Source organism: Piliocolobus tephrosceles, chromosome 12, assembly GCF_002776525.5.
Source record: "Piliocolobus tephrosceles isolate RC106 chromosome 12, ASM277652v3, whole genome shotgun sequence".
NCBI lineage: Eukaryota > Metazoa > Chordata > Mammalia > Primates > Cercopithecidae > Piliocolobus > Piliocolobus tephrosceles.
In genome coordinates, this window is record NC_045445.1 from 53438591 (window position 1) to 53458335 (window position 19745).

The following is a 19745-nucleotide window of genomic DNA, read 5'->3' on the forward strand; positions in this document are numbered from 1 at the left end:
TTAGAGGCAGTTTTAGAAATGTAGCTTCTTCCACCTTGTCTGTAGTGATGCATTTAAGGTAAGTGAATGAAAATGTTAGCTGTGTCAGCATCCAATAGTGGGAACCTCTCTGCAATGTTAAGTTTTATTATCTTTAAACACAAATTTCTCTTCGCCTTATTCCTACCCTATTGGCAATCTAGCCACTGTTTGCCTCATTACGGAGCTGACATCATCCTGGCTCAGAAAGATTTTTAAAATCAGATCTGTCACGGTCGTAAATTATCATTCTTTCTTCAACCCAGCAGCTCCACCTTCAAGGACCTAGAGGGCAACAGCCTGAAGGATAGTGGACATGAGGAGAGTGACCAAACTGACAGTGAGCATGATGTCCAGCGGAGCCTGTATTGTGATACTGCTGTCAATGATGTGCTGAACACCAGTGTGACCTCCATGGGATCTCAGATGCCTGACCATGGTAAGGACTGGTTGGATGTAAGTTCCAACAGTCGACTCCAAAGAACCCAAAATGTTTGTAGGCATACTATACTACTTCGCTTAATGAGTGTACTATCGAGGTGTCTACAAAGCTCACACCTTAGCAGCATCTACAGGTTTTTGAGATGTCTTGACACCTAGCCAGATTCTTCTTTGCCCTCCCTAAGTGGATCCTCTAGGTCTGTATAATGTTCAGGCACTTCAGAAGCTTACTACATGTACATATTGCATACATTTTCTTCAATAAAACTACACTAAGCTCATAGGAGATGAACAGATGCCTTCTCTCCAGGAATAAATGCCTCTTTTTGCTTTAGTACATGAATTCAGCTGATCAATTGAATTGCATAGAACGCAGCACTAATGAGACCAAAGGGGTGGGTTTTATTTCCCTATGAGACTGGTTAGCTTTACCCAGAGTGAGACTCTATTCTCTGACTACAGATTGTGTACTATTTACTGAGGATAGAAAGTACTAAACTTCCCATTTTGTCTATGGGGCTGCTATGCCAAATCCCTCCCTCTAGCTTCCACACAAAACCATGCCATTAGTCATAGGGGAGACCAGGGTAAGAGAACGTGGCTGAGTCAATGTAAAATATTCCATTAATGTGAAAGGCACCTCAAAGCACATGTCAGGAGTAGCATCCTCATGTATGAAAAAGAGTCTATTTCTGTGAACTCAGAACTCAGCCACACATGCTTTATCAATAGGCACTATTTAAAACTTTGCTAGGCAGAAACCAGGGTATAAAAACATTAGCAGAGTTCAGCTAAGGCAGAATGTTTAGATGGACTTGGGCACAAATGTCATTTTCAATATTTTACTGATGCAAACATGCCATGCAAACAGCCTGTCTTTTTCAATTAAGAAATATGAATTCAACTTGGTGGTTAGGCTCAGTGAAGCTTCAGAATACTTGGCTATGTCTTGAGAAAAAGCTAGACTCAAGCTCAGCTGGAAGCCCTACTGCTAAAAGACTTAAAGATGAGAAAACAAAATATGGTGATTATGTGCTGGTCTTCAGCTGTTTCATTTCACTGTAAACATCATTAAATGCTTTTGTTTTGGTTTTGGAAATAAATCCAAAGGAAAAAAAATGCGCTATCTACAAAACAAAATGCTTTTCATGGAAAAAAAATTAGTCACTGTAGATTATATTAAATTGTCTAATCCATCCCCTCCCCAGCAGACCCAAGTGTCAAAGTCTATTATATAGAGAGGTCACTATGAATTGTGCACTGCTGCCTTCCCTAATTGGTGAGTGGTGACATCTGCAGAGATAATACACTTTCTGGGAAACCTCACTATGACTCAAGAGGAAAAAAATTAAACACTTATATAACTGAAACAGAGGCAATTTAATACTCAGAGGATTAGCAGTATGTCACAGGATGCAAATGGATATATATCATTTACTAGTTGTGTGTTTCAAAGAAGTGCTTTTTCATTTATATCAAGAAAGGGTTTTAGTTAGATGCTCTCTAAAATGAAATGACTCCAGGAAAGGAAATAGTCATAATTGATTTTCACTTTATGCGTGGTTAGAACAACATCTGTTTTAATTTTTTGTCACATTTCTCTAGGAAAACAGTATCAGGGAACTGCAGCTAGTTTTTTCTGAGAGAGTGTTTCTTACAAATTGGATGTGTTACATATATATGTATTTATGTATGTGTGTGTATGTATATATATATATGCTATGTAGATTGGATAATAAGAGTATTCTTTTTTGTGAATGCATACCTAAATTTTATTTCAGCTTAGTCATTTGGGTTGAAAGTAGAGACCACCAGTCGCCATATAGGTAGAGTGACCACATAACCCAATTTGCCTTGTATACCTCACTTTACATCTGTGTCCTTGGCATAATCAATAACGAGAATATTCTAAAGGAGATGTGTGACAATACTCCAAGATTCTCCTACATATAAGATGATGATTTTTACACACACACACAAATGCATACGCACACACACACACACTTTTTGCTGGGTCATTTTGGTAACACTTTCACGTTTTGTTTCTTACTATTTGATTTGCATGTGTGTATCTTCATTTTTTCTATTATTCCAGCAGTGGTTAAACCACTTGAACCAACCCTTGAGTGAGTTCTTTTCAACGTGTGTGATTGCCTAAGTTTAGGTACAAAAAGAATTTGGGCCTTGTTTACACCTCAGTCTCTCCCTTGTGATATCCCACTACTTCTGAAGCTTTCTGTGATCATACTTGTGTGTCCCAAATCAACTTCAGGCTTGCCACACATATTCCATCACCAGTTCACTTGGACTGATGACTGCAACCTCAAAAAAGAGGAACGATTCCAACAATTAATATTTCATAGCATTTTACTATCTGAAGTCTGCATTTGCATAATAAGTATATCACATTTTATCTTAAGGTACAGTGGTTGAAAGGCAGTCACTGGGTGATCCACCATGCATGCCTGATCTTATAACCATTTTAGTTAGATTTGTCCCAGGGTGACATGGTATTGTTGCTTCAAAGGATTACCAGTTTAGAAAGGTGAGATGGGAAAATAGAATCTGCACTGGACTGAGACCTGTACTGAAAATCTCAAGAATCCCTTGAGGAGAAAAAAACTAGTCCCCAATCCCCTTGGTTCATTGACACTGTGATAGGAATCTTAAACCCAAGTGTTCTGAAATTCTTGGAGTTCCAGAGCAACTATTCTTGAGGTTTGTGTAGGTGTCACTGGAGCAGAGTAAAGAATGTAGTGAATTTGTCAGGCTAACTCTGATCCTGATATTTCTTGTAGTCCTGCCAGAACCACTCCAAAGTTGGGCCAAATGTATCCAAGAAGAGTGTGCCTTACACCTTTGTTTTGGGGAGTTTGGCTCACCTTGTATTTCATGTCTGTAGCTCTCTCTGTGACTTTTCTAATTTGAATATTAGTGCTGCATCTTTCCTTGCACATATGTGGACACATGATTGAAGGGGAATCTCAGAATTTTCAAAATAAAGATAATTTTGTGCATCTGTTAATTTTTCCTTTGAGCAGGAATGGGTTGTTCAAGGAGCTGATACTGTGTTGCCTGTGTTTGGGGTAAAGGTATAAACTATATTTGCTCCTCTTTTTAAGAGACACCTGGGCCCTGTGCTTTTCCACACTGCCAAAAGTTTCTATGGGATTTGTCCTTAAGATTTTATTGTAGCAGAAGAATGATCGGTGTGAATGACAAGGGTCCTTTGTGACTCTGAGTAAGGGCCCGAATTCCTTAATTTTCAATAACCCTTCTCTGAGAACATTCCTAGAGGTGGGAACCCAGAATCACTATATTTAATGAAGAAAGGAGAATATTATATTGGGAGAATATCTAGAAGACTTCTTTTTTTTTTTTTTTTTTTGAGACAGAGTCTCACTCTGTCACCCAGGCTGGAGTGCACTTGTGCAGTCTCTACTCACTGCAACTTCTGCCTGCTGGGTTCAAGTGATTCTCCTGCCTCAGCTTCCCGAGTAGCTGGGACTACAGATGTGCACTACCACTCCTGGCTAATTTTTGTATTTTTAGTGGAGACGGGGTTTCACCGTGTTGGGCAGGCTGGTCTCGAACTCCTGGCCTCAAGTGATCCACCTGCCTTGGCCTCCCAAAGTGCTGGGATTACAGGCGTGAGCCACTGTGCCTGGCTTAGAAGACTTTTGAACTCAAATGGCAAAAGTCAGGTATTTCAGTCACTAGGAAGTTTGGATTATGTGTTTCTTTTTCAATTTTTAAAAATGTCTAAATTTACTTATTATTTTGTTTATAATTGACACATCATAATTTTACATATTGGTGGGGTACAGTGTGATGCTTCAATACATGTATATGTTATATAATAATATAATTATTAAATCAGGGTGGTTAGTATATCCAGCAACCTCAAACATTTATCATTTCTTTGCAGTAATAGCTTTTAAGATCCTCTTTTTTAGCTATCTTAAAATATACACTACATTGTTATAAGCTATAGTCTCCCTACTGTGTATAGACACCAGAAGGATTGTGTTTTGATTGTCCAACCAGACACATTTGTGAGCTCAGTGAGGGTGGAAATGAGAGAGAATGACAGGAATTTCTGCTTTCTGGATTACTGTCAATCTTGGTATTTCTCTTGACATGCCTAAGACCAGGTCAGTTGGTTGATGAACTGGCTAAGCTGAATTTCCTGGTTGCCAGCTGACTGAATTACAAATTCATTTGTTATCCAGTGCCCATGAATTAATACGTTTCAGTTTGTCCTTATTATTCAGCTCTTGTTGTTATGGCTTTCCAGAAAAGAAGATGACAGAGAATTCTTTATCCTGTGCTTTCTACTGGTGTATTGTAGAATGGCATTTTTTGGAATGCTGTCTCTTAATAGCTCTGAGTGGCTTGAGACCAAGTAAGTGTTGTCATTGGCAGGTTTTACCACTTGATTTGGTTCTTGAGGCAATTTGGTGCTGAGCTTGGGAGTCAACACTCAAATTTTTAAACTGATGCCTTCTGTCCCTGAGAGAATTATTTGGCTTGAAGGAGTCTGAGTTACCTGGTAAAATTACCACCCTCTGGTAGGGATAAGAATTTTGCCTTTATGCAGTTCCTGCAGAGACTCTCTTAAAAGAGTGATTGACAAGTAGAGTGGTGAGAGATGCCAGAGGCTCATGGGTTTGTTGCATGATTATGGGTATCACGGGGCTTGAATTTCTTCCTATCCAGGTTATCTCTGAGCTGAGTAGTGGGGGCTGGGGGCTGGGGGCTGGGGGCTGGCTCCTCCTTGCTTCTTTGCATAACAATTTTTGATGATGTGGATATCCCATTATTCTTACTTAAATTGTAATCCTGATATGAGATTGGGGTTTATAGGGATCATGCCCTAGAAGTGTACACCGGTCCCAAGCTGAGCTATTTTGTTTCAAATTACACTCATTCCCTCTTTCCTTATGATTTTAATTATTGATTATAAATTCACCAGATGAAAAGATGACTCCAATTGCTCTAATATGCACCCTATTTGGAGTTCACTACAACACTGAATTGGTTTCCCTCCATGCTGATTGATACCAAATGGAAACAACTTACAGAACTTTTTGTAAGATTTATCTGCTTTTCATATCAAATGCATCCAAGTGCAATATAATGATTGCTTTATTTCTGGAAGTATAGATTCTTCTGTTTTAGTAGACTTGTTTATTTAATAGTTTCATCACCTGAATGGCATTTAACATGTTTGCTGTGTATAACATGGATTTGAAGAACTTGATCTGTGCCTAATGCAACTGCTGTTACAAATTTGCCGTGAAAATGTTCTGTAGGCTGTCTACTATGCTTATTCTAGTGTCAACCACAGGTGTATTAAGATGTTTACACTTTCAACACTCTACCAACAATGTGTAATTTTGTTTCCTCTAGCCATTTAAAGAAATTATGATTCCATGACTGAACATCCCTTCTTTTATCTTCTTATCTATCCCCCGACTCACCTCTTACCTCACTGAATTTTGAAACACTCATTTCAATTAGTCTCTTGGCAAAATAGGGAGTTGAGTTCTCAATGGAGACTATTTCGTGTCATTGCAAAGCAGTGTGCTGCTGGGCTCCAGATAGGGTAGCATGGGCCAGATGTTCATAGAGTAATTGAAAATTCCATTTTATCAGAATAGCATTTGCTGTCAAAAAGTTTTATCTTTACTTGAACAAAGCGGTTGATTAGATCCCCCTGGACCTGAATTAGCATCTTTGAGGGTAGATACACTGTTTTGCAATTCATGTGGTTATTTCTTTCCCAGTTTTGCTCATATAGAGACTTTTAAAAATGTCTTCATCCTCTTGCAAATATACCTAGTGAAATTTAATTACTTGAACCCAGGGATGTGTACACAGTGTTTCTATATATGTGACTTCCAGCTGCTTTCATCCTGCCGGTATACTAGGCAGGAATAAACCATGAACATACAGATATATTTCACTCATTACTCAGTAATATTTTTGAATGCCCACTATGTGCCTGGCTCTGGCAATTGAATGTTTTAACTACTGCTGTTATTGACTGTAAAAGTTGTCATCTTTTTGCTTTAGTTAATCTGGGACTCACTGAGGTGACCAAGGCCAGCTCAATGATGAAATGAATAATTCTATTTTAAAAAATTATAAGAATAGATTTTGGGGTCATTAAAAATCTTGTGAATATTGTACCAGTAAAGCAAGAGAAGCAATATGGAAAGACTATTATAATCAAGATGTTATTTTCAATGGGAATATCATGAAATATTTCTCCTTTGATGTTCTAATTTGGACAATATCACATTGGTAGACATTTTTTTAATCCACCTGTTGTGAGGTTGAATTTCCTACTCACCTTTGGTTAATGTCATTGTAGGATGCTAAGTTTAATCTCTGACATGTCTGACATGTCTACTTACCTTGCTGGTTTAGAGGCAGTCAGTGGCACTCAATGCCTAGTACCCCTTTTTTTCTGATGCCCAGAAACTTTATCTTTTCTCTCAGTCTCAGCAGTTTTGGGGCAGGTAGGAAGAGAGGTGACAGGTAGAACTTTTTCTTTTTTTTCAAAACCAGTTATCTGCTGTACCACATAATTGGATTTTTTTTTTCTAAAGCAACATTTACATTCTATTGGAAAAATAATCACTAGAATAAAAAGTTGCTCTTCACTAATGGAAACCTCCCTGTTGTCAGAATTTCTTTGCTAGTATTCTTTTGGCATTGTGCTATTGTGTTATAGCATATCTATTTAACATATTGTGTCATAGCATATTGTGTTTCCTGACACACACACACACACACACACACACACACACACACACACACACACATATATATATATCGGGAAAACACATGCACACACGCACACTACACACACACACACACACACACACACACACTGGTTATATATATGTTATGCGGTTCCCGCAGAGAGTCTCTAAAAAGGGTGATTGACAAGTAGAGTGGTGAGAGATGCCAGAGGCTCATGGGTTTGTTGCATGATTACGGGTATCACGGGGCTTGAATTTCTTCTTATCCAGGTTATCTCTGAGCTGAGTAGTGGGGGCTAGGGGCTGGGGGCTGGGAGCTGGCTCCTCCTTGCTTCTTTGCATAACCACTTTTGATGATGTGGATATCCCATTATTCTTACTTAAATATGCAATCCTGATATGAGATTGGGGTTTATAGGAATCATGCCCTGGAAGTGTACACTAGACCCACATTCCTGGGTTCAAGTAATTAAACATTTCACTAGATACATGTGCAAGAGGATGAAGACATTTTTAAAAGTCTCTATATGAGCAAAACTGGGGAAGAAATAACCACATGAATTTCAAAACAGTGTATCTAGCCTCAAACATTTATCATTTCTTTGTGGTAATAGCTTTTTAGATCCTCTTTTTTAGCTATCTTGAAATATACAATACATTGTTTCTTTCTATATATATATTTATGCTTTTTTTCTTTCTCTCTCTCCACATAGTGTGTGTGCGTGCATGTGTGTTTCCCCGATCTACTTGGAACTTTTAGTTGTCTGATATTCAAAGTTATTTTAATATTTATTATTACTAATAATTATCCGTGGTGGGCTGGGCATGGTGGCTCATGCCTGTAATCCCAGCACTTTGGGATGCTGGGACAGGTGGATCATTTGAGGCCAGGAGTTCAAGACCAGCCTTGCCAACATGGTGAAACCCTGTCTCTGCTAAAAATACAAAAACTAGCTGGGCATGGTGGCACGTGCCTGTAAGTCCAGCTACTTCGGAGGCTGAAGCACAAGAATCACTTCAACCCATGAGGCAGAGGTTGCAGTGAGCGAGATTGTACTACTGCACTCCAGCCTGGGCGACACAGCAAGACTCTGTCTCAAAACAAACAAACAAACAAACAAAACAAAAACAAAAACAAAAACAGAAAACTGCCTGTGGTAAGGAATTCATTACTCATCAAAAAATAAATGCCAAAGCTGTTCTTGATTAGTTGACATTAAGAATTTCCATATTTCTAAGCATTTTGAAAACATTAGAGGATGCAGGATATGTAAAGGGAGCCCAATGAACAATTAAGAATTTCATTCTCCAGTAGTTTATGGCCCAATAACAAAAATGGTCCAGTATGGAATGACTACATAGGATCGGTGAAGAAAATAATTAAGATTTTTTTGAGCTGGAAACCAAAATGCATTTAAAAGGACCCTTTGGTGTAATGGGATCTCTTTGGAGGAATAGTGGAAGCCAGGCCCCAACACAGTATGCTAGATAAAATTATGGTCTATTTGGGTGATTTTCTAGGTGAATGTTTTCCAGTTGCTTCATGAAAAATCAACTTCTGTAGGCCATGAAAAGCAGGGACACTGCCAATAGGTTTATAGATGAGAGACAAATCAAGTTGTTTTGTGGGACGGACTTTCTTTCTTTCTCTCTCTCTCTCTCTCCCCCGCAGCTTCCGTCCCTCCCTTCCTTCCTTCCTCCCTTCCTTTCTTTCTCTCTCTCTCTCCCTCTCTCTCTTTTTTCCTTTCCCTTCCCTTCCTCTCCCTCTCTTCTTTTCTTTTCTTTTTTTTGAGATCGATCTCACTCTGTCACCCAGGCTGGACTGCAGTGGTGCGATCACAGCTCACTGCAGCCTCGACCTCCTGGGCTCAGGCGATCCTCCCACCTCAACCTTCCGAGTAGCTGGGACCATAGGTACATGCTTGGCTAATTTGTTTTGGTAGAAACAGGATTTTGCCATGTGTCCCAGGCTGATCTTGAGCACCTCGGCTCAAGCAGTCCTCCTGCTTCGGCCTCCCAAAGTGCTAAGGTTACAGGCATGAGCCACCACTCCCAGCCTAACATTAGTTCTGTCCTGTCATAAGATGGTTAAGAGCCATAAACTTTATTAGGATGGGAAATGATAAGTCTAAACATGGATTTTGAATATTTGTATTTTTTTCTGTTTATTTTCCTTTTAATCCTTTTGTTATGAAATAAATGTGGGGAATTAAGTCCATTCATAGCCAGTTTAAGGGACTGGAATCAAGATTTTTTTTTTTCTTTGAGACAGAGTTTTGCTCCAGGCTGGAGTACAATGACATGATCTTGGCTCACTGCAACCTCCGCCTCCCAGGTTCAAGCTATTCTCCTGCCTCAGCCTCCTGAGTAGCTAGGATTACAGGCCTGTGTCACCATGCCCAGCTAATTTGTGTGCTTTTAGTAGAGATGGGGTTTCATCACATTGGCCAGGCTGGTCTCGAACTCCTGACCTCAGGTGATCCACCTGCCTCGGCCTCTCAAAGTTCTGGGATTACAGATGTGAGCCACCACCCCTGGCCCCATAGTTTTTTTTTTTTTTTTTTTTTAAATACTTTAAGTTCTAGGGTACATGTGCACAACATGCAGGTTTGTTACATATGTACACATGTGCCATGTTGGTGTGCTGCACCCATTAACTCGTCATTTACATTAGTTATGTCTCTTACTGCTATCCCTCCCTCCTACCCCCACCCCACAACAGGCCCTGGTGTGTGATGTTCCCCTTCCTGTGTCCGAGTGTTCTCATTGTTCAGTTCCCACCTATGAGTGAGAACATGCGGTGTTTGGTTTTCTGTCCTTGTGATAGTTTGCTGAGAATGATGGTTTCCAGCTTCATCCATGTCCCTACAAAGGACATGAACTCATCCCTTTTTATGGCTGCATAGTATTCCATGGTGTATATGTGCCACATTTTCTTAATCCAGTCTATCATTGATGGACATTTGGGTTGGTTCCAAGTCTTTGCTATTGTGAATAGTGCTGCAGTAAACATACGTGTGCATGTGTCTTTATAGCAGCATGATTTATAATCCTTTGGGTATATACCCAGTAATGGGATGGCTGGGTCAAATGGTATTTCTAGTTCTAGATCCTTGAGGAATCGCCACACTGTCTTCCACAATGGTTGAACTAGTTTACAGTCCCACCAACAGTGCAAAAATGTTCCTATTTCTCCACATCCTCTCCAGCACCTGTTATCTCCTGACTTTTTAATGATAGCCATTCTAACTGGTGTGAGATGCTATCTCATTGTGGTTTTGATTTGCATTTCTCTGATGCCCTGGCCCCATAGTTTTAAAAGCAATTTCAACAATACCAAAATTATGTGTCATTTATTTATTGTGTGGACAAAATAGTTGTGAGATGGCTTTCCTCTTTTATGATAGATGCTTTTTGTCATCCAGGGTCAGGACTTGCCCAAGGTATTTTTGATCTCTTGTTTTTATCAGATGGCTCAGTGCCCTGTATACTTTGCATCAAGGAAAGCTTAATTGATACATCCACTTTGGAAATGTGGCTTTTTGACAAGAAAGTCTTTTTTCATTTCTCTTTCTGTAAGGCTTATCCCCAGTAAAACTCCAGCCTAGAAAAATCGTTGTGTTACTCCATTCTCACACTGCTATAAAGAAATGACTGAAATTGGGTAATTTATAAAGGAAAGAGGTTTAATTGACTCACTATTCTGCATGGCTGGGGAGGCCTCAGGAAACTTACAGTCATGGCAGAAGGGGAAGCAGGTACCTTCTTCATAAAGTGACAGGAGAGAGAGTCAATGCGGGAATGAGGAAGTGCTGTACTTCAAAACCATCAGCTCCTGTGAGAACTCACTCACCATCATCAGAACAGCACAGGGGAAACCATCCCCATGATCCAATCACCTTCCTCCCTTAACAGGTGGGGATTACAGGTCCCTTCCTCAACACATGGGGATTACAGTTCGAGATGAGATTTGGGTGGGGTCACAGAGCTAAACCATATCAATCATCAAGCACCAAATTAGAAAAGGTTTGAGCTGCCCTTTTTAGGAACATCAGAAAAGTTGCTTTTTAGGGAATCACACATAGATTCTTCTTCTGGGGATATTTTCAAAGATCTCACATAATCTAGGCTTAGGTCTTAGATGGACTTGTAAAGCTCACAGTGGATAGACAAAACAGACTCTTTTGCAACTGGACAAAATGGAACCCTGTAAACCAATTATTCTGCCATGTAGAGAGAATATAAAGCAGTTCCTCATAGTTTGTGCTAAAGAGATTATCAATGAAATATCAGTCTCCAGAGTTGTTTTGGAACAAATCCTTTGGGATTGTAAGTGTGTGTGTGCAGGTGTCTATGTCAGAAGGGTGCTGTAGGATTTTAGGTTTTGTGGTAAACACTGGACTTCACTTAAAAATGTGCCATTCAGAGATCTAATGTGTGGTTGAAAGTGTGTGTAGGATGGTGTGTAGAAGAGGTGATTTGAAAGGCAGTGAATCTGGAAGGGGCCAAAAGAATTGATCAGAAAATGAACTCTTTGTGACTGAAGTTACTCAAAGTTTTGTTACATTGAGGCGGCCTCATGACAAATACCTTTTTCTTTTGAGGGTCTCTAGTCATCAGAAATAATAGTTGTACTTCATTATCCTTCACGACAGTTTAGACAACAAAAATGCAAGCTATTAAATTTGAAATAACAGACAACCCTCTTTTATCATTAGTTTAGTTCTTTTTAACCTTAGTAATATTAATTTTAATGGCAAATAAGACTCTTTAGATTACTGCCTTAGTTTAACAGGAAAATATTCAATCTGGCTAAAGAGCTCTAGAATTTTAGAACTCTAAAAGCAAGTTTATCTCCCTCTGTCCCCTGTAAGCTAAGCCTTAGGGTCTTTCTAAAGTTTATGGTCTAGTCCCTAGACTCTAAGTAATGCAGGACTGCAAATGTAATCTGCTTTGAATAAAAATATAACTTATAATGTTGCTTCCTTTTTAAGTAGAAATCTGTAGACACACAGTACTCTAATAATTTGGAGAAACTTGGTACTCTTAGTTCATTGCAGCAAGGCAGCTTCCAAGTCATGAGTTTGCAAATCCAAGTCCAATGCCAGAGATATATTTTCCAGTTTTTGTGGTCGCCTTTCCATCTCTAAGCTCATATATTCTCTCCTTTTCTATCCTTAACTTGCATAATAATAAATGTTTGACAACTTGCTTTCTTTCCTCCTCTTTCGGCTTCTATAGAGTTTCCAACCTGTGTGAACAATAGAATATTTAGTTCTATTAATACATGGTAAAGAAGGAAAAGAGGAATGATGTATGTTTCAAGATATTTAGGCTGGTCAAACTGTTCCAAGGCATCACCACCTGCTGTTTTTAATCATTAATGAGGCTGTCAGTTGCTCTAATCTGGGAGGTGAACCAAAAGAATTGTTTTGACTTTAATTTAATTTAAAAATCAGCTTATTGAAAAAAAAAATGCTTCCAGCTTGTAAGAGTCAGGTTGCACACTGTTGATAAACCAAAGCAAGTCAAATGTTGACGCTGAACCATCATTCATATGCAAACGTGAACTGTTTTAAATTTGTGGAACTCTTATTATTACCATCACTAGCCAGAAATTTTAGTTCTTTTTTTGTTTGTTTGTTTTAGACAGAGTCTCCCTGTGTTGCCCAGGCTGGAGCGCAATGGCGTGATCTCAGCTCACTGCAACCTCCACCTCCTGGGTTCAAGAGATTCTCCTCCCTCAGCCTCCCAAGTAGCTGGGACTACAGGTGTCCACCACCACGCCCGGCTAATTTTTTTTTTGTATTTTTAGTAGGGACAGGGTTTTACTATGTTGGCCAGGCTGATCTCGAGCTCCTGACCTCGTGATCTGCCCACCTCGACCTCCCCAAGTGCTAGAATTACAGGAGTGAGCCACCACGCCCGGTCAAATTTTAGTTCTTTTAATTCAAGTAGCCATTGCATTCCGGAGACATGCTGTGTATAAATATCTGTTCCATTTTTTAGAAGAAAAACAAATGCACCAAAATTTTAAACACTCTATTAATGTCAGAACACAAATCTATAGCACAGTCCAGAGTGAAGCCTAAAGTTCAAATTCTTTTGCTTGACTCAATGCTCATCACACTGTTTGTACATTTTAGAAGTTTAGTGACTATCTGTGAGTACTCTATTAAGTTTGAGTTTTCTTCACTGGATGGTTTTGCTTAGTGACAAAATGAGAATTCGGAAATACAATGTCTATGCACGAGTGGATTTTAACGACCTAGAGCCAGACCTTTGTTTGTGCCAACTGTCAATTTAGAAGGTTTCATTATGCCTCCCTCAGATTCATCAAACACTTTCAGATTTATAACTGATGTCAACTGAAGTTGAAGTCAAAGAAAACTTTCTTTTCTTGACTGTAGAAAGTATTACCTTATTGTTGGACCCTAGTTAGCTGGAGGGTAGGTGTATCAAATCACACTAGCCTTCTGCTAAAACAGCAAGAGAGCACTTGCTGAATTCAGCTGATAATCAATCTGCAGCTAATGAGTCTGCAAACAGACTGAGCGGCTGGAGCTGGCACCAGGAAACCACCATTCCAACTAACCATCTCTTATTAACCTTTTGGTGTTTCCTTTGTGACGCTAATTAGAGACCCATAAAACTATCTGCTCTAGATCTTCGGTTTAAAATACAATTTTCAAAGAAACATAATTCACTTTAAGGCTCCTGTTCGTATGGTCTTTTCCCTCATGAAGGAAAATGATTGACTTGCCATTTAAGTAAAGTTTGGATAATTAATCTGTAATGTTTTGGTAATTAAAATGCCAGGAAAAGTTGGTTCTGTAGTTGGTATAATTTATAATACTCTCCAGATTCCAGTGGTACTGAAGTAGGCGGCAGATGTTTCTACCACCGTTATGTTTCGACTGTCTGAAAGTACCCATTCCCACGCTGTAGCCCTGTCTGCCAGACTGCCCGTCTGCCTCCTCCTTTGGTGTGAATTTGTTTTGATTGCCTGAGGGGGTTAGATGTGTGCTTTGCTTCCTTTCTGGGGGATGATGAGCCAAGGAATGAGCTTTGTACTCTTGGGAGAAGGAAAAGTCTTCTAAGTTGACATGCTGTTTAGCTCCAAATAAGTTATCAAATGGGCCCACTCAACATTCGAATTTTTATATTTGCATGATGAAGATGGAGGAGCAGCATGCCTTCCTTCTCTAGTCCCCCATCTCATTTCCTCTTTAATATTTTTTACACCCAGAACAAGAGATAAGTGTTCTAAGCATGTTGGACCCATGTGTTCATCCTGTGCTTTTGTTTACCTGTCTACAGCACCTTTCAGTGCCTCATTTCTCTTATTTGTTTAAAATAAAAATTACCTAGCACAGATGACTTACATGATCCTAGGGGACAGAATCTCTAGATGAGGAATTGGCTGTCTATTAAGTAAGTGAGATCTGCAAAGCTGGACATTGTTTTATTTGATTTAGCAAAGAGGTACTTCTTCCATAAGCCAAATATTAGTCATTTAGGATCCTTTAGAAATTAAAATATTCATACCAGAAATGCAGGCACAGAATCCAATATTCTTCTTGCAGCGTTACCTGGGGCCCCTTTGGTATCTTAAGCTTTCACTGTCATCAATATGGAATGTTTAAAGTCTTAAAAAGTCCCTGAAATCATTGTGATATGGAACTCATGTTATAATATATCGTTTATCCCTTACAGCACCACTGAAAGGGAGAGACAAGCATAGAATTCCAAATAGTCAACAGAGGAATGACAGCCATCTATACTGAGGATCAAAATCAAAATCTTGGCTAATGGGGAAAGGCTCAGAAAAATTAGAAAGAGGTGATAAGAGAGAATGAAATAAGATAAAAATATCTGTGGTTGAAACTGAGATTGGCAGGGACATAAGGGCTATAATCCAGGTTTCCTTTTACATGTACTATCTAGCTAATCCTCATTGATAAACCTAATAATTCTAATTCTCATTGGAATCTTCCAGACAGATAGTGTCCAATCAATTCAGGCTCCAACTAATATGAGCCAGTCCTAATGAATCAGTACAATTATTTTCACTCTACTCCATTATATTCAAGATTGACATCATTAGTCTGCCTGTAAATACAAAGGCAGGCAGAACATCATAGTGGCTAAGAGTACAGACTTTGAAATAAGACAGATTTAAGTTTCATGCTTATCTTTGCCACTTAATAGCTATTGACCGTATTTGTTTGAATCCTCAATTTTCACAACTGCAAAATGGAAGTAATGATAGAAATTACCTATCAGAATGTTGTGAGAAGGTCCAGGTAAATACTTCCTGGAATATAGCAAGTTCCCAAAACATAGCAAGTGTTATTGTGGGGACTGAGTCAGTGAAATGGCCACTTTATAGCATTTCAGGTACCCTACCACCCAAAGCCCCCCATCTGTTTGCTTCTATCTGTGATCCCTTTAAAAGAAAGTGAGGCATTTCATTTTACAATTACTGTTCACACTTCAAGCAGTCCATGGGGAGAGAAAATGCATTTATTCAAATTCACACTAAGTTGTAAATAGTTGCTATTAGATTGTTTCTAAGCTTATTATTTGAGAGGAGTGGTGGGGGGAAGAATGTAGTTTCTAGAATATTGAACTTTAAAAGTCTCAGAGGGGAGAGTCAGAGAGGAGAAATGCATAGAAATGGGGTGCCAAGGAGTGACAACCTCATGAGTTTGCCAGAGCTATTGGTGTCCAAGGAAGTAATTTGATTTACTCACTGTGAAATGTCTGGATACTGGAAAGCTGCCTTTACTATCAAATCATTTTTCTGAATCAGCCCAGACTCTGAGAAGTTATAAGATGTCTGCCAAAGGTTTGAAAAGAGGTTGTGTTCATTTACATTGCAAAATATATATATTCTTGAGCACTTACTGTGAGATAAGAGAAACCCTGGTTCTTCTCTAGAGGCATTGACTCCACTTTGCCTGCCCTATATCAAAAGCTGCATACCCCAACCCCAGGATCCCTGCTGCTCTTCCCTGCTCTCCCTCTCTCGCTTCAGGGTTCTTAAATGGCTAATGGGTGGTAGACGTCATTTTGATTCCTTTATTTTCTCTCCCACTGCATGCCCAGACTTTCATTAAAAAATAAATGAGGAGATGCATTTTTCATTTTTAGTTTTTTTTTCTAAAAAAGCCACGCTGCAAAGAATCCCTTCTATTCTTTTTTTCTAACAACGGACTGAAAAATGCTCAGCTCTACCTGAAAGGTCATATCTCCTTGCCATATGAATGAGGTTCCAGCAGGTCCATAGGGAGAGTGTCATCTGAGAAATGATGGGAATTTATGTGCCTTTGGATTTTGGCCTCATTTTGTAGTGGAAAAATGAATTTGTTAATGATAGAAAAAAAATCTCAACCAAAGCCTTTTATAAAATTCTCTCTCTATAACTCCCAGGAGAGAGCCACTCAGACACACAGTTGATAAGTGAAAAAATATTTTTTACCCTTGCCTTGCTTAGAGCTGTTTGTCTTATATTAATGTAAGCCAGGTGGCCCATCTTCACTGATAATATGGTGCTGAGTATAGCAACCTACAGTTCTGTTGCATAAAGTATTTTTGCTTGTAAGGGACCTTGTGACATGTTTGTGTTTGTCAACATCCTATTGGAAAGCAGGGCTTGGGGAGACATGTACACACATAGAACTGTGTGGAATTAGGGATATGAAAAAACAAAACACAGAGGCAAGCACTATGTTTTTGAAAAAGGCAGATTCATTGTGAAAATAAACTTTCTTTTATAGTTTGAACATTCCATGAATAATGTAACTGGAAGTGCATACATTTGGCCTTCCCCAAAATCTAAATCCACGTGCTGTATGCAAAATGCTAAGATCATCATAGTCCCTAAAATACTTTAATGCCATGTGACCTACTGGGAAATGAGAATTGTAGTTTTCATTTTATTGTTTGCTCATTGTAGAGGCTTGGATAAGTCACTAACCTCTCAAAGTCTCAATTCGTATATTTACAGGTGGAATGATGAGCAATGTTGCATTAACGTTGATAAGACCAATAATCAAAGTGTCTCTCTCTCTCTATATATATATATACGTATGTATGTATATATGTATGCATATGTGTATATATGTGTATGTATATATATGTATACATATATATATATACATATATATATATATAGTATTTTTTCTTAGTACAATATAATTGTGAATCGGATGGCTAGGTGTTTTGCTGTTTTTTTTGTTTTTGCTTTTGTGTTTTTTGTACCCTTCTCTTCCTTGGCCTGTTGACCTGACCTGAGAATTGGGAACTTTATGTGCTCATCATATTCCACAGATTCATAGCCTATAAACAAGTTACTTGTCCAGTCCAGTCTTTGGATTTCTTATCTACAGAATGGAGGATACTGGTAGTACCTGCCTTGTAGGGTGGTTGTAAGGATTAAATGAGACAATGCATGTAAAACACTTAGTACAGTGTCTGTTCCACAGTAGGCACTTAAAAGAGTAGCGGCAAGATGATGCTGATGAAACATTCTCCCTGAGTTCCTGTCTCCCCTCTTCACTTATCCACATCTCTTTCTGTCTTTAAAATTACAAGCAAAATTTAAGTCCTAGAAAGCAGCCTCTTTTGACTAACAGTTTGTCCTGATCTCTCCTTTACCTGGCGTTCTTTAATACCCATGTACAGAGTTTATATCATGTTAATTTGCTTTTTTCCTATTTTTTAAAAATGTAAAATGAGAAAGTTGATAATTTTTAAAACCCTTCAACTTCTGAGCTTCCTTTATTCTGATTTTGGGTTCTGGGTACAACCTTTTCAGATTCCTGAGCACACAGCCATTTGCCAATGGATCTGTAATGGGTGCCACACTCAAATTAACAGATGGTATGGTGTGCTTGCTTTGAGGGGTAATTGCTCTTTCATCTTAATTTCCTCCCTTTGGCATTCCTTCTTTGGATGCTGTTCAGTGGCAATGCCATGAAGCATGGGATGAAAATCAAACAAGTAGCAGGTCACTTGCCTGGCTCAGAATAAATTATTATTAAAAACTAAGAACCAGTGAAGGTCTACCAAGTGAGGGGCTTGTAACTTCTAGTGTTAGGGACCAAGTAACTCTTCAGCATACTTAATTGTCTGGTTGTTCCACCTTTCCTAAGGTGGCTATTTCTAGTTGATAACTGTCTCCATTTTTCTTAAAGTTTAAGAAGATTCCTTCTCCTTGGCCATCGTGTCACACCTCTCACAGTTGGTCTGTTCTTCTTAAACTCTTAGTACTGTAAGGCAAATCTGATGTCCTTTCATCGTTGGAGCCAGTTGTAAACTGCTAACTTTACTATATAAACTCCTTTCCCCTGTCTTCTTCCTCCTCTCTCGTCACACACACTTTTTTCCTTGATGCTTCTTATTTAGGTCTTTCTCCAACCCTCCCCCCTTTCTGCTTGGCCTGATTCTATCCTTTTACCCTCTAGGCAATTTCTCATTCATCACTGTTTTTACAGAGAATAGAAATAATTTTTAATGACACTGAATGAGAATTTTTGTTTTTTTGGTTGTAGTGGTTCAGTCTTCCCTTCTGAAGATTTTTATGACTTATTTTTATTTGGTAAAGTTACCTTCTTTACTATTTTTTCTCTCCTTCCACACAATTCACAGTATACTACCATGAGTGAGGAAGACCCTCAATGAATAAGCGCTGATCAATTTATTTATCTGAACATTACCAAACAACAGATGCCATCCACCAATGTTTGATCCCCAGGGCAGTTCTTATCTACCTTATTTTACAGATTCCAGAGGTGAAATGATCTATTGTAAAGCAGTGCAAGTATCAGAAGAGAGTTTGTGTTTCCTGGATATATTATGTGACTCCAGGGCATTGTTCTGCTTTTCCATTTGAAATCTCAAAGGCTATTAGACTGACAGGAAGTTTTAATTCCTGTTATGGAAGGGTTACTGCCTCGAGTTTGGAAGAGATGTTGCTTAGGGAAACAGCAGCAGATTATAGCAGTAAAGCCAGAAAGATCAGGGCGTCAGAAGTATTATTATGAGATGGAAGCAAATAACTGGTGTGCCTAACTAGCTCAGGAGCATGTTTGATAGTACCCAGGTATGTCTACAGAATTGGCACCTGAATAGATATTGACCTCTCAGTGTGTGTTTTACATTTTACTCTTTGAGTTGGCCTGCTGTGTTTTCTGCGTCACTGGTAATTCCGTTGACCAAAACACTTCAACTGAGTAACAGCTTGAGTCTTCAAGTTTCCTTCCCTCCAGCCTTGCTGATTTCTTGCTCATGTTGATATTTAAGAACCTTTTCTTTCAATTCAGCAAAGTTTCCAGATACAAGATTAATTTACACAAATCAGTAGCTCTTCTATACAGCAACAGCAACCAAGTTGAGAATCAAATCAAGAACTCAACCCCTTTTACAATAGCTGCAAACAAACAAACAAACAAAAAAACTTAGGAATATACCTAACCAAGGAGGCGAAACACCTCTATGAGGAAAACT

The 19745-nt window shown here is 38.9% G+C and overlaps 1 protein-coding gene across 3 annotated transcripts in view; it reads left to right on the forward strand.

The window, feature by feature from the left end:
• The window catches only part of PCDH19 (protocadherin 19), a 111458-nt gene that overhangs the window by 65068 nt on the left and 26645 nt on the right, over positions 1-19745 (forward strand). For 2 of the 3 annotated variants that reach the window (XM_023202890.1, XM_023202891.1), the window contains one exon: positions 285-457. In XM_023202890.1, the coding sequence (XP_023058658.1) occupies positions 285-457 (173 nt within the window). The remainder of the gene's footprint in view (positions 1-284; positions 458-19745) is intronic. The other variant, XM_023202892.1, reaches the window with a different exon arrangement.